The sequence below is a fragment of the Carassius auratus genome, chromosome 12, assembly GCF_003368295.1.
Source record: "Carassius auratus strain Wakin chromosome 12, ASM336829v1, whole genome shotgun sequence".
NCBI lineage: Eukaryota > Metazoa > Chordata > Actinopteri > Cypriniformes > Cyprinidae > Carassius > Carassius auratus.
The window spans coordinates 5713031-5730255 of record NC_039254.1 but is presented as its reverse complement, the minus strand read 5'-3'; the positions used below and the strand labels follow the sequence as shown (position 1 = coordinate 5730255).

The 17225-nt window shown below is 38.1% G+C and overlaps 1 protein-coding gene across 1 annotated transcript in view; it reads left to right on the top strand.

Annotated features, from left to right (window-relative positions):
* The first annotated feature begins 4035 nt into the window (after positions 1–4035).
* grin2cb (glutamate receptor, ionotropic, N-methyl D-aspartate 2Cb) overlaps positions 4036–17225 on the top strand; it is a 50500-nt gene continuing 37310 nt past the window's right edge. Inside the window, exons 1-2 of the mRNA XM_026276541.1 lie at positions 4036–5627; positions 13156–13594. Of these exons, the coding sequence (XP_026132326.1) occupies positions 13172–13594 (423 nt within the window). The 5' untranslated portion in view covers positions 4036–5627; positions 13156–13171. The remainder of the gene's footprint in view (positions 5628–13155; positions 13595–17225) is intronic.

Sequence of the window (17225 nt, the reverse complement as noted above, 5' to 3'; positions counted from 1 at the left end):
TTTTTAAGGTTGATCTGATTTAATTGGAATGAAGAGCATTTGTCTAAGAGTTAGAGAAACAGAAAGGTGTGTGTTGTATAACTCTCCATGGAATAACATTGGAGGGAAGGGAAGGATATAGTTCATAATGTTGGGAACTTAAATTTTTTTAAATGGCTGATAAGTGAAAGAATTTCAAGTGAAATAACTTCGGATAGCTATTGCAGATGCCCTTTTCAGCAAACTTGAAGTGAGATCACATGATCACAAGAGTGCTGACAGCTGAGTTAATTGCAGATTTTTGAGGTGGCAGAAATGTAAATGTGTGATTGAAGCCCCCCTAAGTAAGTAGGCTTTAACTGCCCCTATTATCGATACCATTACTTTAAATATATACGCAATATACGACATACATAAGAGCAAAATTTCATGTTCATTTCAAGTTCATGCGTAACATGAATTAAAAAATCAAATGGTTTTATATGCTTTATCGTAAAGAAAGACTTTATTTTCAGCAGTTAACCTGAAACGTAACCTTTTATTTATGGAGCTTCTAGGTATGGTCCACCCATTATTTACTCATCATTTACTCACCCTCATGCCATTCCAAACCTGCATTTCTTTCTTCTGTGGAACTCAGAAGATATTTTGAGTATTTTTGCAAACCAAACAACATTGAAGCCAATTGGCTTCCATTGTATAGACAAAAACACTGAGACATTTCTCAAAATATCTCCTTTTATATGTCATAGAAGAAAGATTAAGAAACAGAATTTCCCTTTAAATGCATTTGTGCCCCTTCAAATGCTGTACACCATCATACAAAAGACATTTTCTGATTTCATACCAGGACAAATATAGTTGTGCAGTTCTATTTAAGTCCTATGCGTATCATTTTTGTCCAATCACACACTTGAGTTTATGGGTAATTGCATATTTACATACTATAAATAACTTTTCTGGATCTCTGGTTGTCACTGCAGTGTTATGCTGTCATGTGCAACATTTGAGAGGAGCATAAGGAGATTGTCTCCAGATGTATGTCATATCAAAACTTGTCTAGTCTGTTAATATTGTTTATAAGATGTTGTCATATGTCTTAAAGCAAAGTTACGGTCCGAATCGTGGCTCCTTTGATTTCTTCCAGTTGCTTCTCAGGGGAGTTGTGCAGCAAAGTTAACCCCGCTGCACGTTTCCTTCTCATTTTCTGGCTTCTCTTAGTAAAGTCTATCTAAAAATAGCCAGCGGCACAGCGAAAAAAAATCAGAAATGTCACATTTCATAGATGAAAGACGAAAGATTGGATTTATTTATATGCATGGCAATATTTATATATTTTCACAATGTTGCCATTTTCCACTTTCAGTCCATCTGATGCCACGTAAATCTGTCAGTTTTCTGCCTATGGCGTGTTAGCTGCTGATGCTAAGACACCTGATGGACAGACAGCCTTCACCTGAGCCCTTAGGGGACACTTGACCACATGACATTTCCTCCCCAGGATCTGGCACGACTACCAGCTGTAGTCTGTATCTGGGGAAACTAAAGCATCTGCATTTCCATTTACACCTCAGAGAAACACCTACATTTTGACAAGTGACTGAACAAGAGACACACATGATCCATATTTCACAAAACAACTCAATAACACATTTTACCACAATTGCAGTCCAGGCAATTATTCTACAATTGTAGGCACTATGATGGTTGAATTTTCTTTATTTAACTTATACAGCTGACTGAATTGCTTTGAACTGAAGACCCTTGTTATGAGAAGAAGTGCAGCACGACAGTACCTTAGCTGAGTTGAATTTCTCTCAGATGCCATCGGGGTGCAAAAATCATCAATACTGACATTTAATCAAAACTTGAGCACAGATTAATTTTATAAAAGACAGTCTGTCACTGCAGGTGCATCTCCATACTACAGACTCACACAATCCATAGATTTCTTCACCGCGACTACATTTCAGATGAGCACACTGCAGTTAAAAAGAATCGATTAATTTGAGATATTGGAGCTAGGTCTTAAATTTTAAATAAAGTTAGATCGATCTTACATTATTGTATGAGAACAAAACTTGAACTGACTGGAGCTGAATAATGACACCATTGTTTTGCTACAGCTTCTTTATAGCACAATTTAGATTTGCCTCTTGTTTACTTTTACTGCGACTTTCCTGTTTGTTTCTGCAAAGCTGCTTTAAAACTATAAAAGTAAAGGTGATTTGACATCACAGGATAAGTAGACATTGTTCAAGTCCTTTACACTGCTAATGACAGCTGTCTTGTAGTTTCAACTTGTATGTCTCATGTTGATCGTGACAATTATTATTATTTTTTTTGAAATAGACAATCAGGAGCTTGGACTAGGAAATGCATATAAAATGAAAGTTTTTTTTTTCTTGAGAGCATCATTTGGTTTATGTGTAATGAAAAAATATCAGCACTTTTTTCACATTTTTTGTCAGTTTCATAGACTTAATAGCAACTTTATATCTCACAATATTACTTTGCAATTATATTTCTCTTGAATTCAAATTTTATAACTCAGGCTGTGACTTTACTGTAAATCTTACATTTATACCAACAATGTAACTTTTTTTGGCAGGAATGGGCTCCCAAACGAAGTACTGCTGTCATACACTGTCAGAAAACTTTATGCATCAGGTACTATTTTAAACTAAAATGTTTAAACCCATTTGCTTCTCTTAAAGACAGGTCATCATACATTGTAAGTTGCTTTCAGTGTGTCAAAATGCACAATAAGTTTGCACAGTTCGGCTGGAACATGTTTGAAGAGTCACACTGGTTTCTCCTCCTGTCAGTATGCCTCATCACCTGGCCTGCTCTAAAATAGCACCATAGTATTTTTAGTTTCTTAAAAGCTGCCATATGCACAAAGCGATTTAGACAATTTAGAGAGTTCCTTTTTAGCAGACGGAAAATGAGAGGAGACAGCATCCCGGCTGATATTTTTTTTATTTTTATTTTTTTTGTGTAGTATATATTTAGTTTTGCGCATGCTGTAGAGGTGCGAAGGACATCATGTTTAAAATATGTCAGCAATCTAAGAACAAAAAGCTGTGTGTAGCTTACAGCACTGATTTAACACGTATATTATTAGTAGTCTACTTCAGCTGAAACACCAGGGTACTGCCAATTAATGCTCTCATGAATGGGAAAACCAGAATGTTTTTAGCTAGATTATGGGTTACAGTATGGATGAGATGTGGAATCGTTCTGTCTCCTTACAGGTGGAAAGTTTAATTTGCAGTGTCAGCTGAACAAAACTCAAATAGATTTTTTTTTTTTTTTGTAATTAAATTACACCACATCAAATCTTAAATTTAACTTTCCACTTTCATCTTTTAACTGATTCAAAGTGTTAAATTAAACTTTTTTTGTTCTTTGCCACTCAAGGTATTTCTTCTGTGACCACTTGATCGAATCTTTTTAATATTTTTAATCTTTTTAACTCTTAAGAAAGACAGGGAAAAAATATATATTATTTTACTGCTTCTGACTTTCATCTTTGTTCTTGTGTTCTCTGAACAGTCTTTTCTCCTCGGGGAGAATAGCTTATGTTTTATTCTTCATCTGTAAGGCTTTTGTAAATCACTTTGGGTAAAAGTGTCTAATAATAGGGAATACATGTAAATATGCACATACTTACATTTTAATTTATTTTTAATGTATATGTATGTGTGTTTATGAAGTTCGGGGTCAATACAATTTTTCTTTTCCTTTAACGTCATCCGTTATGCTCACCAAAGCTGCATTTTAATTCATTTAAAAATACAGTCCAATTAAAAACATTAAAGCATACAATAAAATTTACCCCTAATTTTGCTGAAGAAAAGTATTAATTTCCAAAAAAAAGTACCCTAACCTGAGTGGTTATATATATATATGAATATATAAAATATGAAACTCGAAATCCACGTTTTCCCCATGAAAAAACAGCTTAATAAACAATAAATAATGCCTCTATAAAATCTAGAAAGGTTTGTGTAAAGGTAGGTTTAGGATTAGGGGATAGAAAATGTCATTTGCTTAGTATTAAAACAAACGATATGAAAAACAAACGTTTTTGTAGAGGACAGGGATTGATGTCATAATAGCTGCCTGACAAAAAAGGACAAAACCGCATTCATAATAACCTCAGGCCTGAAGGACAAGCAAGGTTGAAGTGTCTAGAAGTGTCAGTGACGGAGAGAGCGAATCAACAGGACAAGGGAACTTGTCTGTCGGACCCGCTCATCTCAGAATGACCGGAAAGCAGGAAGGATTGAAAAGAAAGAGCATTTAAATTGCAGCAGGAGGATAATGACAAAGACGGTGGGAAAGACAGACTGAAGCAGGAGTAATAGAGATAGAGAGAACAAACAGGACAGGACAGGGAAGTGAAAATCAGACATGGTGAAAAGAGACTCAGGATGGAGAGAGAGAGGGAGAATAAAAGCATGAGAGAAAGAGGAGGGGGGAGGCAGGATAAATCTGTACAGCATCATGATTAGGTATCAGAAGCTTGTTCTGTGGTCTGGAGAGCAGAAGGCAGATCACATCAAACAGATGAGACGCTCAGCACATCTGCTCTACAAACTGGACAAACATCATTTGTGAATTTGTATTTATGCATGTATTTATTCTGGATTGCTTTCATGCTCTTCTCAGCCAACACTGCAAGAACTCCAAACTTTTCAGAATCCGGACTAAATCTGAACGTGACACCTGCGGATATAAAAGATTCTGAAAGAAGCAACACATTTCGACTAACTGATAGGCATCTTCATGGACTCCCTCCTCAAAATCAGCAAACTACAGCTCCGGAGGTGGAAAAGGTCAGACACGCAGCGCCGGTCTTTCATTCGAATCTATTTTAATCAGCTGTACTCTCTTCCCAGCATCCTTCTCATTTCATCATGATTATTCCCCAAGGTTGGGGAACTAGGTTGGTTGTGATGGAGCGGGCGGAGGCTACGAATGAGCGGTTTGATTGAAGATGAAGGGTTAGTCCATGCCAAAAAACTCTCTTTTTTGACTGACGCACACTCTTAAACATACTTTCTCAGTTTCTGGTTTGTGTGCTACAGGCATATCACAACTTCAGGCATAGGTAAACAAGACCCACGTGAGATTTGTTCAAGGTTTATAGAGTAAGACACCACCTCGCGCATTCGCACGCCAATCCGAGAGCGCAGGAAGTCACTGGCACGCGGCTCCCCACCTGCTCTCGCACCTTTTCTCAGTCAGAGATCACAACTGCAACTCTCTAGCTGTCTCTCGTCGGCGTCACAAGCTGCTAACAGCTGTTTCTCCTCTTTTTTTGGACATTTGTCTCTCTGTTTCTCACTAACTCCTTCCATCGTTTTCCTCACCGTGTCACTGACACCATCTTCAGTTTGACCCGCTTTGCCAGGAAGAGCGAGAGAGGGAGAAATGCCATCACCACAGCAGGGTCTTCAGCTGCCACACAAGTAGACTCACACAAGTGTTGAGAGAAGGAGAGAGAGACAGAAAGATAGAAGAGGCCAGGAGGAGGTGAGAGGAAGTAAAGGGGAGAAGAGGAAACAAGAGGAGGCGGAGACGCACAACTGAAGAATGTACAGCTTGGAGTCGGGCTCGGATGCATCCAGCCGGCACAGGTAAGAAAGTCCTTTCCATTCAATCCGCTGTTGACAGCAAACATGCAGCTTAACTCGACCTTTGTGCATGTGTCCACGGAGAGCAGCTTTCCATCTCTGGGTCTTATGTGTGGCGGGGGGAAATGCCTGTGGGGCTAAAGCTGCCGTAGTTAACAGGTGGAGCGCCGCTCTCTCTCGTGGCTGCTTGCTCGCGGAGTGCAGAAACAGTCCTCGAAAGCGTAACCGGCAGAGTGAATGGGATTCTGGAGACCTGAATGCTTTCTGACACACATACCTGCACTGGGACTTTTTTGGCATTGGGAATGTCAGAGGTGTGCATATATCAGCTCACTGTCTGCGTCAGTGATTTACACACAATTACAGAAACAGAAAAAAAAAAGAGGCAAACTAGGTCAGTCATGAAAAATTGGGGTTAAAAACACCTGTTTTTGATCCTAAACTCTTTAAATCTGTAGTAGGACACTAGCAAAGGTTTTTTAACTCTGTAATCCTTCTTGCATATTATAGATGTATATACATATTGGAGACAGGAGAGTAGCCAAGGTCAAAGAAGGGAAATTGATTTCCTTGAGGTCTTGCTGTTTTCCTCATGATTCATTTTCCTCACAAATGGAATATGACGTCCTGTAAAGTGTTGTGTGTGACAGATAAAATGAGGTTTACGATTGATGCATATGCAATATGTGCGCATTTAGTTATTCAAGCATTTCAGTTTGGCATAATAATGCTTGTAAATAGATTAGAAGTGATAGATACGTTCATAAGCATCTTGAGTCATTTATCACTCAAGTGTCATTTCCGATAACCCTGTCATAGATATGTTATTGTTAGTGTGTGCTTTTGTCCCAAGAGAAAGCGAGAGCCCACTCGAAAGGTCTAACGTGTTATTTTGATTTATTTATTATGGACAGTGCGGCCCCTCTTAGCATTCATAAAACAGAACCGTTGATTGTTGCTGAAAAGCTCATCTGTTAATGTTCAATCACAACTGTTTGGAGTGTGACTAATACAGTACATCACTATTAACATCCGATTCTGTCTGCGCCTCCACACAGTTACAAATGCTGGCAATGGTGATACTACCGTCTGTATTTCAATGTCATAATCTGTTTTCATTTTACAGCAGACTCGCTGAAACCTGTATGATTATGGCTGAACTGGTGAGATCACAGAGGTTTGGAAAAGCTGGCTGAAAAGAAATACATGCCGATTTGGGGAACACTAATGTGGGCTCTCACCATGACATTTTGAGCACTATCACCTTGGATCGCTGTTAAAAATGTGTACAGCATGCCGTGGGTTTGTGTGGAATACTAAATAAAGATGTGATCTGTTTTTAAAAGAGTCGCTGTAAACAAGCGATATATGCAGTTTCGGTGTAGATTATAATTACCTTTGTATGTGACAAATTTGAGTTTTGGGCTGGCAACTTCACTGTTTCTTTCAAATTAGCTACCTCGTAATGTTTTTGTGTGCTTGTGTTTGAGCTGTGGTTGCTCACACCGTTGTTAAAGCAGCTGGTAACATCTGGACAGTTTGGATTCTTTTGTGGCCAAAGCTTAAAAGGAAGATTTACCATGATCCCCCTCTTCTCCTGTGTGATTGAAGACCAATACAAAAGCGAGTGGCTCGTGTCCCACATTACAGAAAGCAGACAGATCGCTCTTTGAAAGCCACATTGAGACTATGAATTAGCTTTGTGCGAGTTAACATCACTCAAGTGAGAATGTGTTGGGGATTGGTGCTATAAATAGTTGCGAGAGTGTAACTCCAAATGTAATTCAGCTTTAAACTTGCTAACACTCCCATTTGTGGAAAACCTCAGAATCACATATGCCAACAGAACACACAAGATGTTAATTCAGTGCCAATATAACACACCATCTGGATGATGTGTATGACAGTCCATGTATGTTGTACAGCTCTTAGATTGTCATTTTTGATACTCACAGATGTCAGTCGTAACCACAAATGTCTAGTTTGTATTTGGAGCAAAGCCCAATTTACAACCATTTGAATTGTGCCGAATGGGACGTAATGCTATATATTTGTGCTTTACTAGATGAGACCAGAATTATATTTTTTTCTTTAGTTATTTGAATATTTTAAGTAGATATGTATTTTTGTTAGGGTTAGGAAATGTTTTCCTTTTTTGTCCAACCAAATATTTTTTATGCCCATATATGCCCAAGTACTATTTAAATTGCAGTTCAGCTTATGGTCTAAACTGAATGGCGGATGTGAAGGTTGTAGTTGTAGATGCAAAATGTATTAAAAGCCAATGTGCTTTAATCAGCTTCACCTATCAGATACCGCTTGGACAGCTGGCACCCACAGCTGGTGTTTTACTTTGAAAATATTTCTATCTGCGATTATCTACATGGAAGGTGCAGATTAAATTTTGCGACGAGTCGTGTTTATGTGTAATGCTGTGAATCCAGGGAAGTGCATTAAAGTAACAAAGACACCCCTGTGAAGTTATCACAGACCTGCATGATCACTATCATGAGAAATATAATCTCTATTTAACAAATTTAATTGTACTCAAGGACTTTTTTACATGTACTCAAGTGCTTCAAATAGAAGAGCAATCCTGTCCAATGATGGCATAAAATAGAATGAATGGCTGCTGTTTTTGCCTGACATTGATGAACCCTTTCATTTTCGTTCTTCTGTTGTTTTGTTTGAAATAAGAGCACATGCTCTAGCTGTGTGATGTGATTGTCCATAGGATCTATGGTCAAACACATATCAAAGTGTCCATTTTTAAAGAGATCTGAGGAACTGAAAAGGACATGAGAAGATCACATCAACAGCAGATCTAACAGACTGAAAACGGGAGTGGGAATATATTATCGTGCAGCAGCCTGACTGGGTGTGTGTTCCATTTGCTGTCATCAAAGCGAGGCTGCAGGTGTCTCACTGCTGTTCACAGTGTCATGTGCAGTAGGCCAGTGAACACACACTCTGAAGACATCCAATATAGGGGTGTTTCTTCATCTATTGGCACTTGTGTCCCAGGGGTTCGTTATTACTGAAACTAACAGTTTTCAAGTGTTCTTTCTGTTATATGAGGGTCACATGCTAAGTGTTTTGGAAACTTTTCGTCAGGGATTCATCATTTATTTTTGCTGCTTTCTAAATGCCTAACCTGGGACCTAGATTTTCTGTTTGTATCTTAAAAAAAATGAAAATGCATTCTAAAAATATTAATAAGTACAAAAAAGTAATTGAATCATAAATTATTTCCACATTTATTGTATCAATTTTGCACTGGGCATTTGTCTTTTTATAGAAAAATTGCCTATTTTTTTCAGTTAATATTTTCATTTTTTTTTTTTTTTTTTTTTTTTTTTTTTTTATGAAAGCAACGAAAAAAGAAGGTAAATGGAGGTAATTGAACAAAGAAGTCAAGCTGTAATTTTGTCAACCCTAGTGAAAAATAAATATACTGAAAACAAATATATTAAAAATTTATTTCATACTAAGTTATAAATACATTTACATTAATAAATGAATACTCTTAATAAAATACCCTGCAATTTTACTTTTGTTATACTTAAAGTCTGCTAAATTGGAAAAACTAATTTTGTGCTTAAAGCACTTTAAATGTATAGAAGTAGTGCCAATTAAATATACACTAGGTGTATTTGATTGTCCTAAAGTAGATCTATTGCAGGTATACTTTAGGTACACTTTAAATATCTTGCATTTAAAGACTGATATTATTCAAAGATCATAAAATCTTTACCAATAGAGACATTAAAACACATTAGGATATATGCATTGTGCACATGTAGTACTCCAAATAAAGTTGAATTTGTATATAATTAAGTCTTGAGTGATATTCCAGTAAATATGTAACAAAAATATATAACTTTTTTACTAGGGAAATTAAGTTTAAAAATGTCATTATTCAGGAAAAGTAATATGTTTTTCCAACTTTACTCCATGTTTAAAATGTTATATACAACACTGAATCTTAACTGCTGTAAGTCACAATACATTGTTTGAGATGTGCTGGAAAAATCCACTGTGGTTGAAATGGACACTGCTGGACATAGTTAATAGACAAAGCTAATGAGAGTGTGCAAAGTGTGTTTTAAGACACTCCACAGGACCAGGAGTGCCTAGTTGAAGAGACACCCCTAGATGTATATTTTTGAAACGAAAGATGCTCTTTTTTTCACTCCTCTCTGTCGTGCTCCCTAGAAACTCGCCCAGCTGTTGCTATGTTAACTCCGCTGCTTGGCTAAGTGTGAGGATTTCGTTGAGATACGAGCATACAAATATGCTCATTGATGCTTTGCCAGTATTGAGTTTGAACAGCGTCTTTTTAATGAGGATAAAAAAAAACATAGAGAGAGAGAGAGATAAAAAAAAAAGCGAGAGGACAGAGACCATGACGGCTTTTACTCTATGGCAAGTGTTTTGTTTGATTTTGTTGCTTTTGCAATTGGAAAGCATATCTTCTTTCTTACTTCACCATCTGTCTCCCACTTGTGCAGAAAGTACTTGTGATCCCGCATTGGGCGAGGAGCGTTGCTAATGAAGTCGATAGGAAGTACATATGCAGTACAAAGCATCAGAGCGAACGAGCAAATCCACATGCATTCTTACCATAATATATCCTAAATGTTGTAATTAGGTTTATTAGAAGCCAGATGTATTCATGGGAACATGATAGCCATCACAATGTGACGGTTGCATTTATCATGCATAGTAATTACAGTCCATGGTCCAACAGCTAGCTCTGATAGTTTAATAGGCTGCGGTGTCATGGTCGTAAGATGCTGGCATGGATGGATGGGCCTAACCTTTAAGATTCTAATTCAAGTGCATCTCATCAGATTCTGATTTAGCTTGTTGTTGAAAAGAAAGTCCTCGCTCTGTTTTACGAGCCAGTTTTATTTGTATGCACTGTAACACACTTAGAAGTGTAGTGGTAGCCTTATGGTTAAAGTTCAGCTCTGGCAGGGTAAAGGTTCCTGGTTCATTTCCAAGTAGCTGCGACCCAGAAAACGGAGAGATATTGAGATCACTATCATGCCTGATACCAGTAATGTACTTGACCCGAGGTCGCTCCAAGGGGCCTGTCCTTGAAATTAATAGACTTTAAGGTCTATATGGTCACTTGGAAGATCAAGTCAAGCAACATATGATGTAGACCTGTGCACTATATAGATATCTGTGGTTCACAAACTGGCAGTGGTGTGAACTGGAATCATCAAACAAGGATTCATCAGTTACCAAAGGTGAGCTTTCGAAGGCACACACCATCTGCGGGTTGAGAGATCAGGGACCGGCTCCTGTGAAGTGTTGAGAGTTGAGTTTAGACGTGATTCCCTGCTGGATTCATTGTAAACCTCCCACTCAGCCTGCTAATGGCCTGTTGTGTCACAAAGGCACATGCACACTGTGACCAGAACGCATGCAATCCGAGATTATGAGTGACAGAAATAGACGTTCAGACCACGTGAAGGGTTTGGATTACTATATATTAAAGCACATTTGTAACTTTATTTATGTGCAATTTCAGATCATGTGTCTTGTTGATTGTCTTCCTTAAGATAACTTCAAATGAAATTATATTTTTATTTTAAAATTAGGACTGGAAATCCACAAGTATTTAATCGAAATCATTTCGGTTTATTTTTAGTTACTGTGTTTATGCATTCATTTCCTTTTTAACAGGTGTTAAAATAGTGTTTTGTTTGTGTAATTTGAGCAGTTTTGTGTAGATGACACTTGAGGAATGTTATATATGTGTGTATATAAATAACACTAGACAGAGATTTTGGCAGCAGTGCTTTTTATTTGTGTCACTCAGGCTTTTCTCTTGTTCACAACAATGCAACGCTGTATCTTATTTTCATTTCATCACATCTGCACACAGAAATCAATATTGCTAAATAAACACTGCTGCTTGTCGCTCATTTGCAAGTCTCCCCTGATAAAAATGTTAACGTGATGTAAATCTACGCTATGGTTCAATGTTTGGGCCCAATTCGTTTTTTACTGTTAATAATGTTAATAAAAGCAGTCTCTTAAAGGGATACTCCACCCCAAAATAAAACATTTGGTCATTAATCACTTGCCCCCATAGTCTATCCGACATCAGTGGTTCAACCGTAACATTATGAAGCAACAAGAATACTTTTTGAAAGTGAAGAAAACTAGAATAACAACTTTATTCAAAAATTTGAATAAATCATATACAAGTACATGAATACAGTTGGACCACTGATGGCAGATGGACTATTTTGATTATGCTTTTCATACTTTTCTGGACTTTGACAGTGTAACTTACTTGGCAGTCAGTGTGACAGTCCCAAGCCTCCCGGTTTTCATCCAAAATATAATAAATTGTGTTCCGAAGACTAATTAAGTTTTACGGGTTTGGAACGACATGGGGGTAAGTGATTTATGACAAACTTTTCATTTTGGGGTGTAGTCTCCTTTTATGCTCAAGACTGCATTTATTTGATTAAAAATAGAATAAAAGCAGTAATATTGTGGAATATTTTTACATTTTAAAATAACTGTCTTCTGTTTTAATACATTTTAATGGTGACATAACACAGTTTACCCCAATCGTATATATTTTTTTAGTATATAGTAGTATTACATCCTTCTTATTGCCAAAGAGTCTTTAGTTTTATTATATTTATAAAAGATTCTCATTCTGGGGTGCGTTCCCCATAAAAATAGTTGCTAACCTGTTAGCAACTTAGTTGGCTGCAATGGGAAATTGCATTGCAACCAACAAAGTTGCTAACTTAGTTAGCAACTAAGGTTTTGGGAAACACACCCCTAGTTGATGTGTGTGCATGCTCTTCTGGGAGAAGTGCCCATGCAAGGACTTCCACCCTTCATGAATTCATGAAGGGCCATGCTCAAAAAACTTTCCAAAACGTATATGAACCCAGAAGGAGTGTATTTTACAAAGAATTACTCTGTCATATGTCCAAATCGTTTTTGAAACTTTTGAAACTGGCCATGTTTAGTATGAGAATCCAACTCTTAAATAGTGTGCATAACTCTAAATGCATGAAATAGCATTAGACCCTCCCTTTAACATATCATTTATTCCTGTGATGCAAAGCTAAACTTCAGTGTCACATGATCCTTCAGAAATCATTCTAACATGCTTTATTTGGACTTGTTAAAAACACATGTAATGTTATATATGTTGAAGAAACCATCATGCCTTTCTTTTCAGGATTCCTTTAATGGAAAGTTCAAAACTAACACAAATTCTGTGCATCAAAATTTCTGTGCTAATCTGCAATAATTAAACAATTGTTAAATTAAAATTTATTTATTTTCCTAAGACTTTATGGACCACTTTATGGTTTTAACCAACCAAGGGTTAGGGACCTAACCCTAACCCTAACCCTTGCAGTAAAAATCATTGGAAAACCTGTAAATTGAAGTTACTTGGAGAGAGCACATATCTGACATTTTTCAGTCTGACAAACAAATAACAATTCTTTAATAATTTGTTTGTTCTTTCTCTCTCTCTCAGGCTTTAGGAGGCTGAAATGGCCACTCCTCAAGGGTGTTGGGGTCCCTCTTTTCAACTCCTCCTCTTCTTTCATCTGTTACTCAATGTAGTGCCACCCTGCCGGGGACGTCCATTCTTCGGCCCTCCTACAGTCAACGTGGCTGTGGTGTTTAGTGGTTTGGCCCACCACAGTGAGATCAAGGGCCGTCTAAGTCCAGAAAACTTCCTAGACATGCCCCTGGAAGTGAACCCGATCACCGTGCTGGTGAATGACACTAACCCCAGGGCTTTACTCACACGTATCTGTCAGACTATGGCAGCAGAGAGCCTCCACGGAGTGGTGTTTGAAGATGACGTGGACTCAGAAGCTGTGGCACAAATCTTAGACTTTATCTCCTCTCAGACGTCCATCCCCATCGTAGGCATCAGTGGAGGTTCTGCAGTAGTCATCCCACATAAAGTAAGTGTTTGAAAGGCGGCAGATCGTAGGGATCTTTCAGCTTAAAGAAAGAAGGTTTAATAAGTAATGGGAATTTCCTGTGATCACAATGCATTCAACACTTAAGTTAATACAAAAGGATTGTCCTTGCAACTAGGTTGAGAACCTTTGGATCACCTAAAAATATATTTTAATAAGGTTTATTTTCTGTTCTTATATTTAACCAAAGATAGATAATTTTATTGGGTCACATTCATGAAACACGCAGATAAAATTAATGTACAAACGATTCACAGTGTTCATAAATATAAAGCATACATAAAATGATCATTGATTGGTTAAATGTGGCTGAAAATTGTGATTGTGAATTGTGAAAAGTTGTTCAAATGACTTTCTTTGTAACAAAAACATTTCTATGTAAAAGTTTTTGAACATAAATTATAGAATTTTGACACTTTACAAAAATTTAATAATTTTTGCCGAAATATGCAGGAAATCATTTGCAGAACATTTTATATATGAAATGTCACATTGAATTAAATTCAGACAGTTTACACTAAAAATTGAACGATTTACTCCGAAATGTGTTTGTTACACAGGAAATCATTTGTCAAACCTTTTTGTTCATAAATGTAACATATAGTCAAATACATTAATTGTGCATACAAAACATTTTACAAATGGCTTTTGTTTCATGGATAACTTTCAATGTGTGTGCCAGAATAACACTTAAGGTTCATAAACATTACCCAATCATCTATGTACATAAAATAATAATAATAATGTATTAGAGTTATGGTAATACAGCAAAATCAGTTAAATGACAAACCTTATATACATCAAAGCATGACAGAAAAACATCATATATGTATTTCAAATATCAAATCGAGATTTAATAATGGGTATTTGTGAAATCATTTCAGGAACGCTGTTCTCAGAGCTCTTATTAGACACAGCGAGTCAAAAATAAATGCTGTGAGGTCGATAAGTGTAAGCATGTGCATGTGGTTTGTGTGTGTATTTTTCAGCAAGCCCCCTGCAATGATATGATATTGAACAGCTGCGTGGAAAAGTGATTCTATGAGGTGTGAAAATCAATAGGTGTTATGATGTATAACCAGCAACCAACAGTTGTGTCCCATTTTCCTCTGATTACTGAGGTGTGGAAACTTTTGAATTACATAAAATTGCAGCTGTTAAATGCAGTTTTAAGGGAACTGCATATAAGACTTATTCATGACAGTAATTTTACATACAACATATGAGGGTATTTTGTGTATATTGTGTTCCAGTGTCTGGAGGCAGCTCAAACTGTGAATGAAGTAAAAAATCTGTTTTATCTACAGTATTATTGGAAAGAAACAAACACAAAGCAATCTGAACTATCACATAAATGTCTTTGTTTTTGCGTTTGAGAGACTTTCATTATTCCATCTCAGCAGTCCACAGTCATAGAAAACAGCCATACAGGTTTGAAACAACATGAGCTTGAGAAAATTATGACAGAATGTTCAGTCTTGGCTTAATTAATCATTTAATTTGAACAGTTATTACTAAAGGCCCATATAGTTGTGTCATTATTTTACTGTTAGTCCACGTGCTGTGGATTATGCAGCATCTGATATCTGAAATCCACAATGCACTGAAAAGTGCGCTTTTTAGACAGTAAAACAATCATTGCACATGCAGACTGGCAAAAGATGTATATCTTTAAATGAGAAACACAATAGCCCTTGATTTAATGGGACAGATGAGTATCTTCAGTACCAGTTAGTGTAGAGGACTCTTTCCTGCCCAGCTGTCATTTTTCAAATGCCTTTCAGACTCGCACGATGTGCAGAAAAATGTTGATAAGCTGTATGAAGTGGAACAGAAAGTCAAAAATATGCATTTGTCAGATAATGTGTACGAACTAGCTTTTAAATGAAGCATTCTGGCATGGTATAGTTTTTCATGATTTTAACCACAGCGTGAAATATAAAGATCCTAAATAATTTGCCAAATCTTTTTAACAGCCCACTGACCATGTTCTTATTTTTATTAAAGAAAAAGCCTAAACTGAATCTGTTGCTTATTTCATATTTATCATTTCTACCAGAAAGACTCGGGAGATAGAGGAATGTACGAAGCATACATTTATTGACAGCTCAGCGAGCACAATTATAAATTTCTTTGGCGGAAGGCCCCGTCCATGGTTCGTAATCCGAGGGTAGCGAATCTGCATTTCCTGCCTGAAGACGAAGGCAGGGGCGCAGCAGACCCCCCCTGGAAGGTAAGGACAGGACCATCCTGGTGGTGGTGGGGAGGGTGGAGGTTGTTGTCGCGTTGGCATCTGCGAACTCAAACATGTGTAAGTACGATCTTTTATACAGGAGTATAAAGACGTGATTGGATAATGATGAAGGTAATTAGTGACGAAGTGATTGAGTCTTCCTGGCAGAACTTAGGCTAAAGCTTCCATTTCTACCAGAAAGACTCGGGAGATAGAGGAATGTACGAAGCATACATTTATTGACAGCTCAGCGAGCACAATTATAAATTTCTTTGGCGGAAGGCCCCGTCCATGGTTCGTAATCCGAGGGTAGCGAATCTGCATTTCCTGCCTGAAGACGAAGGCAGGGGCGCAGCAGACCCCCAAAATTAGGTGGATTACGAGACCTCCAGACGGGGCCAGCCTTCCCCCCAAAATAAAGTAGATGAAGTATACCCACCAGTTGTGAATCCTAAGGTTCCTGGAAGAAATAGAAAGAGAGTTAGCATGACCAGTATAATGACGTTAGATTAAACTTCTTAAGTTTTACAGAAATAGGCCAGACACAGACAGCAACGATAGGCAGGACACAGACAGCCACGATAGGCAGGCACGGACAGGCCTCGTTAGACCAACAGAAATAGCCACGATAGGCAGACACAGACAGGCCTCGATAGACCAACAGAAATAGCCACGATAGGCAGACACAGACAGGCCTCGATAGACCAACAGAAATAGCCACGATAGGCAGACACAGACAGGCCTCGATAGACCAACAGAAATGCCACGATAGGCAGACACAGACAGGCCTCGATAGACCAACAGAAATGCCACGATAGGCAGACACAGACAGGCCTCGATAGACCAACAGAAATAGCCACGATAGGCAGACACGGACAGGCCTCGATAGGCCGAACATAAATAGCCACGATAGGCCAGACGCAGACAGCCACGATAGGCAAACGCGGACAGGCCCCAATTGGCCGAACATAAATAGCCCGATAGGCCAGACGCAGACAGCCACAATAGGCAGACACAGACAGGCCCCAATAGACCGTACATAAATAGCCACGATAGGCCAGACGCAGACAGCCACGATAGGCAGACACAGACAGGCCCCGATAGACCAACATAAATAGCCACGATAGGCCTCACGCAGACAGCCACGATAGGCAGACACAGACAGGCCTCAATAGACCAACAGAAATAGCCACGATAGGCCAGACGCAGACAGCCACGATAGGCAGACGCAGACAGGCCTCGATAGACCATACAGAATAGCCATGATAGGCAGAACACAGACAGCCTCGATAGACCGTACAGAAAAATAGCCATGATAGCCAGACAAAGACAGGCCTCGATAGACCATACATAAATAGCCACGATAGGCCAGACACAGAC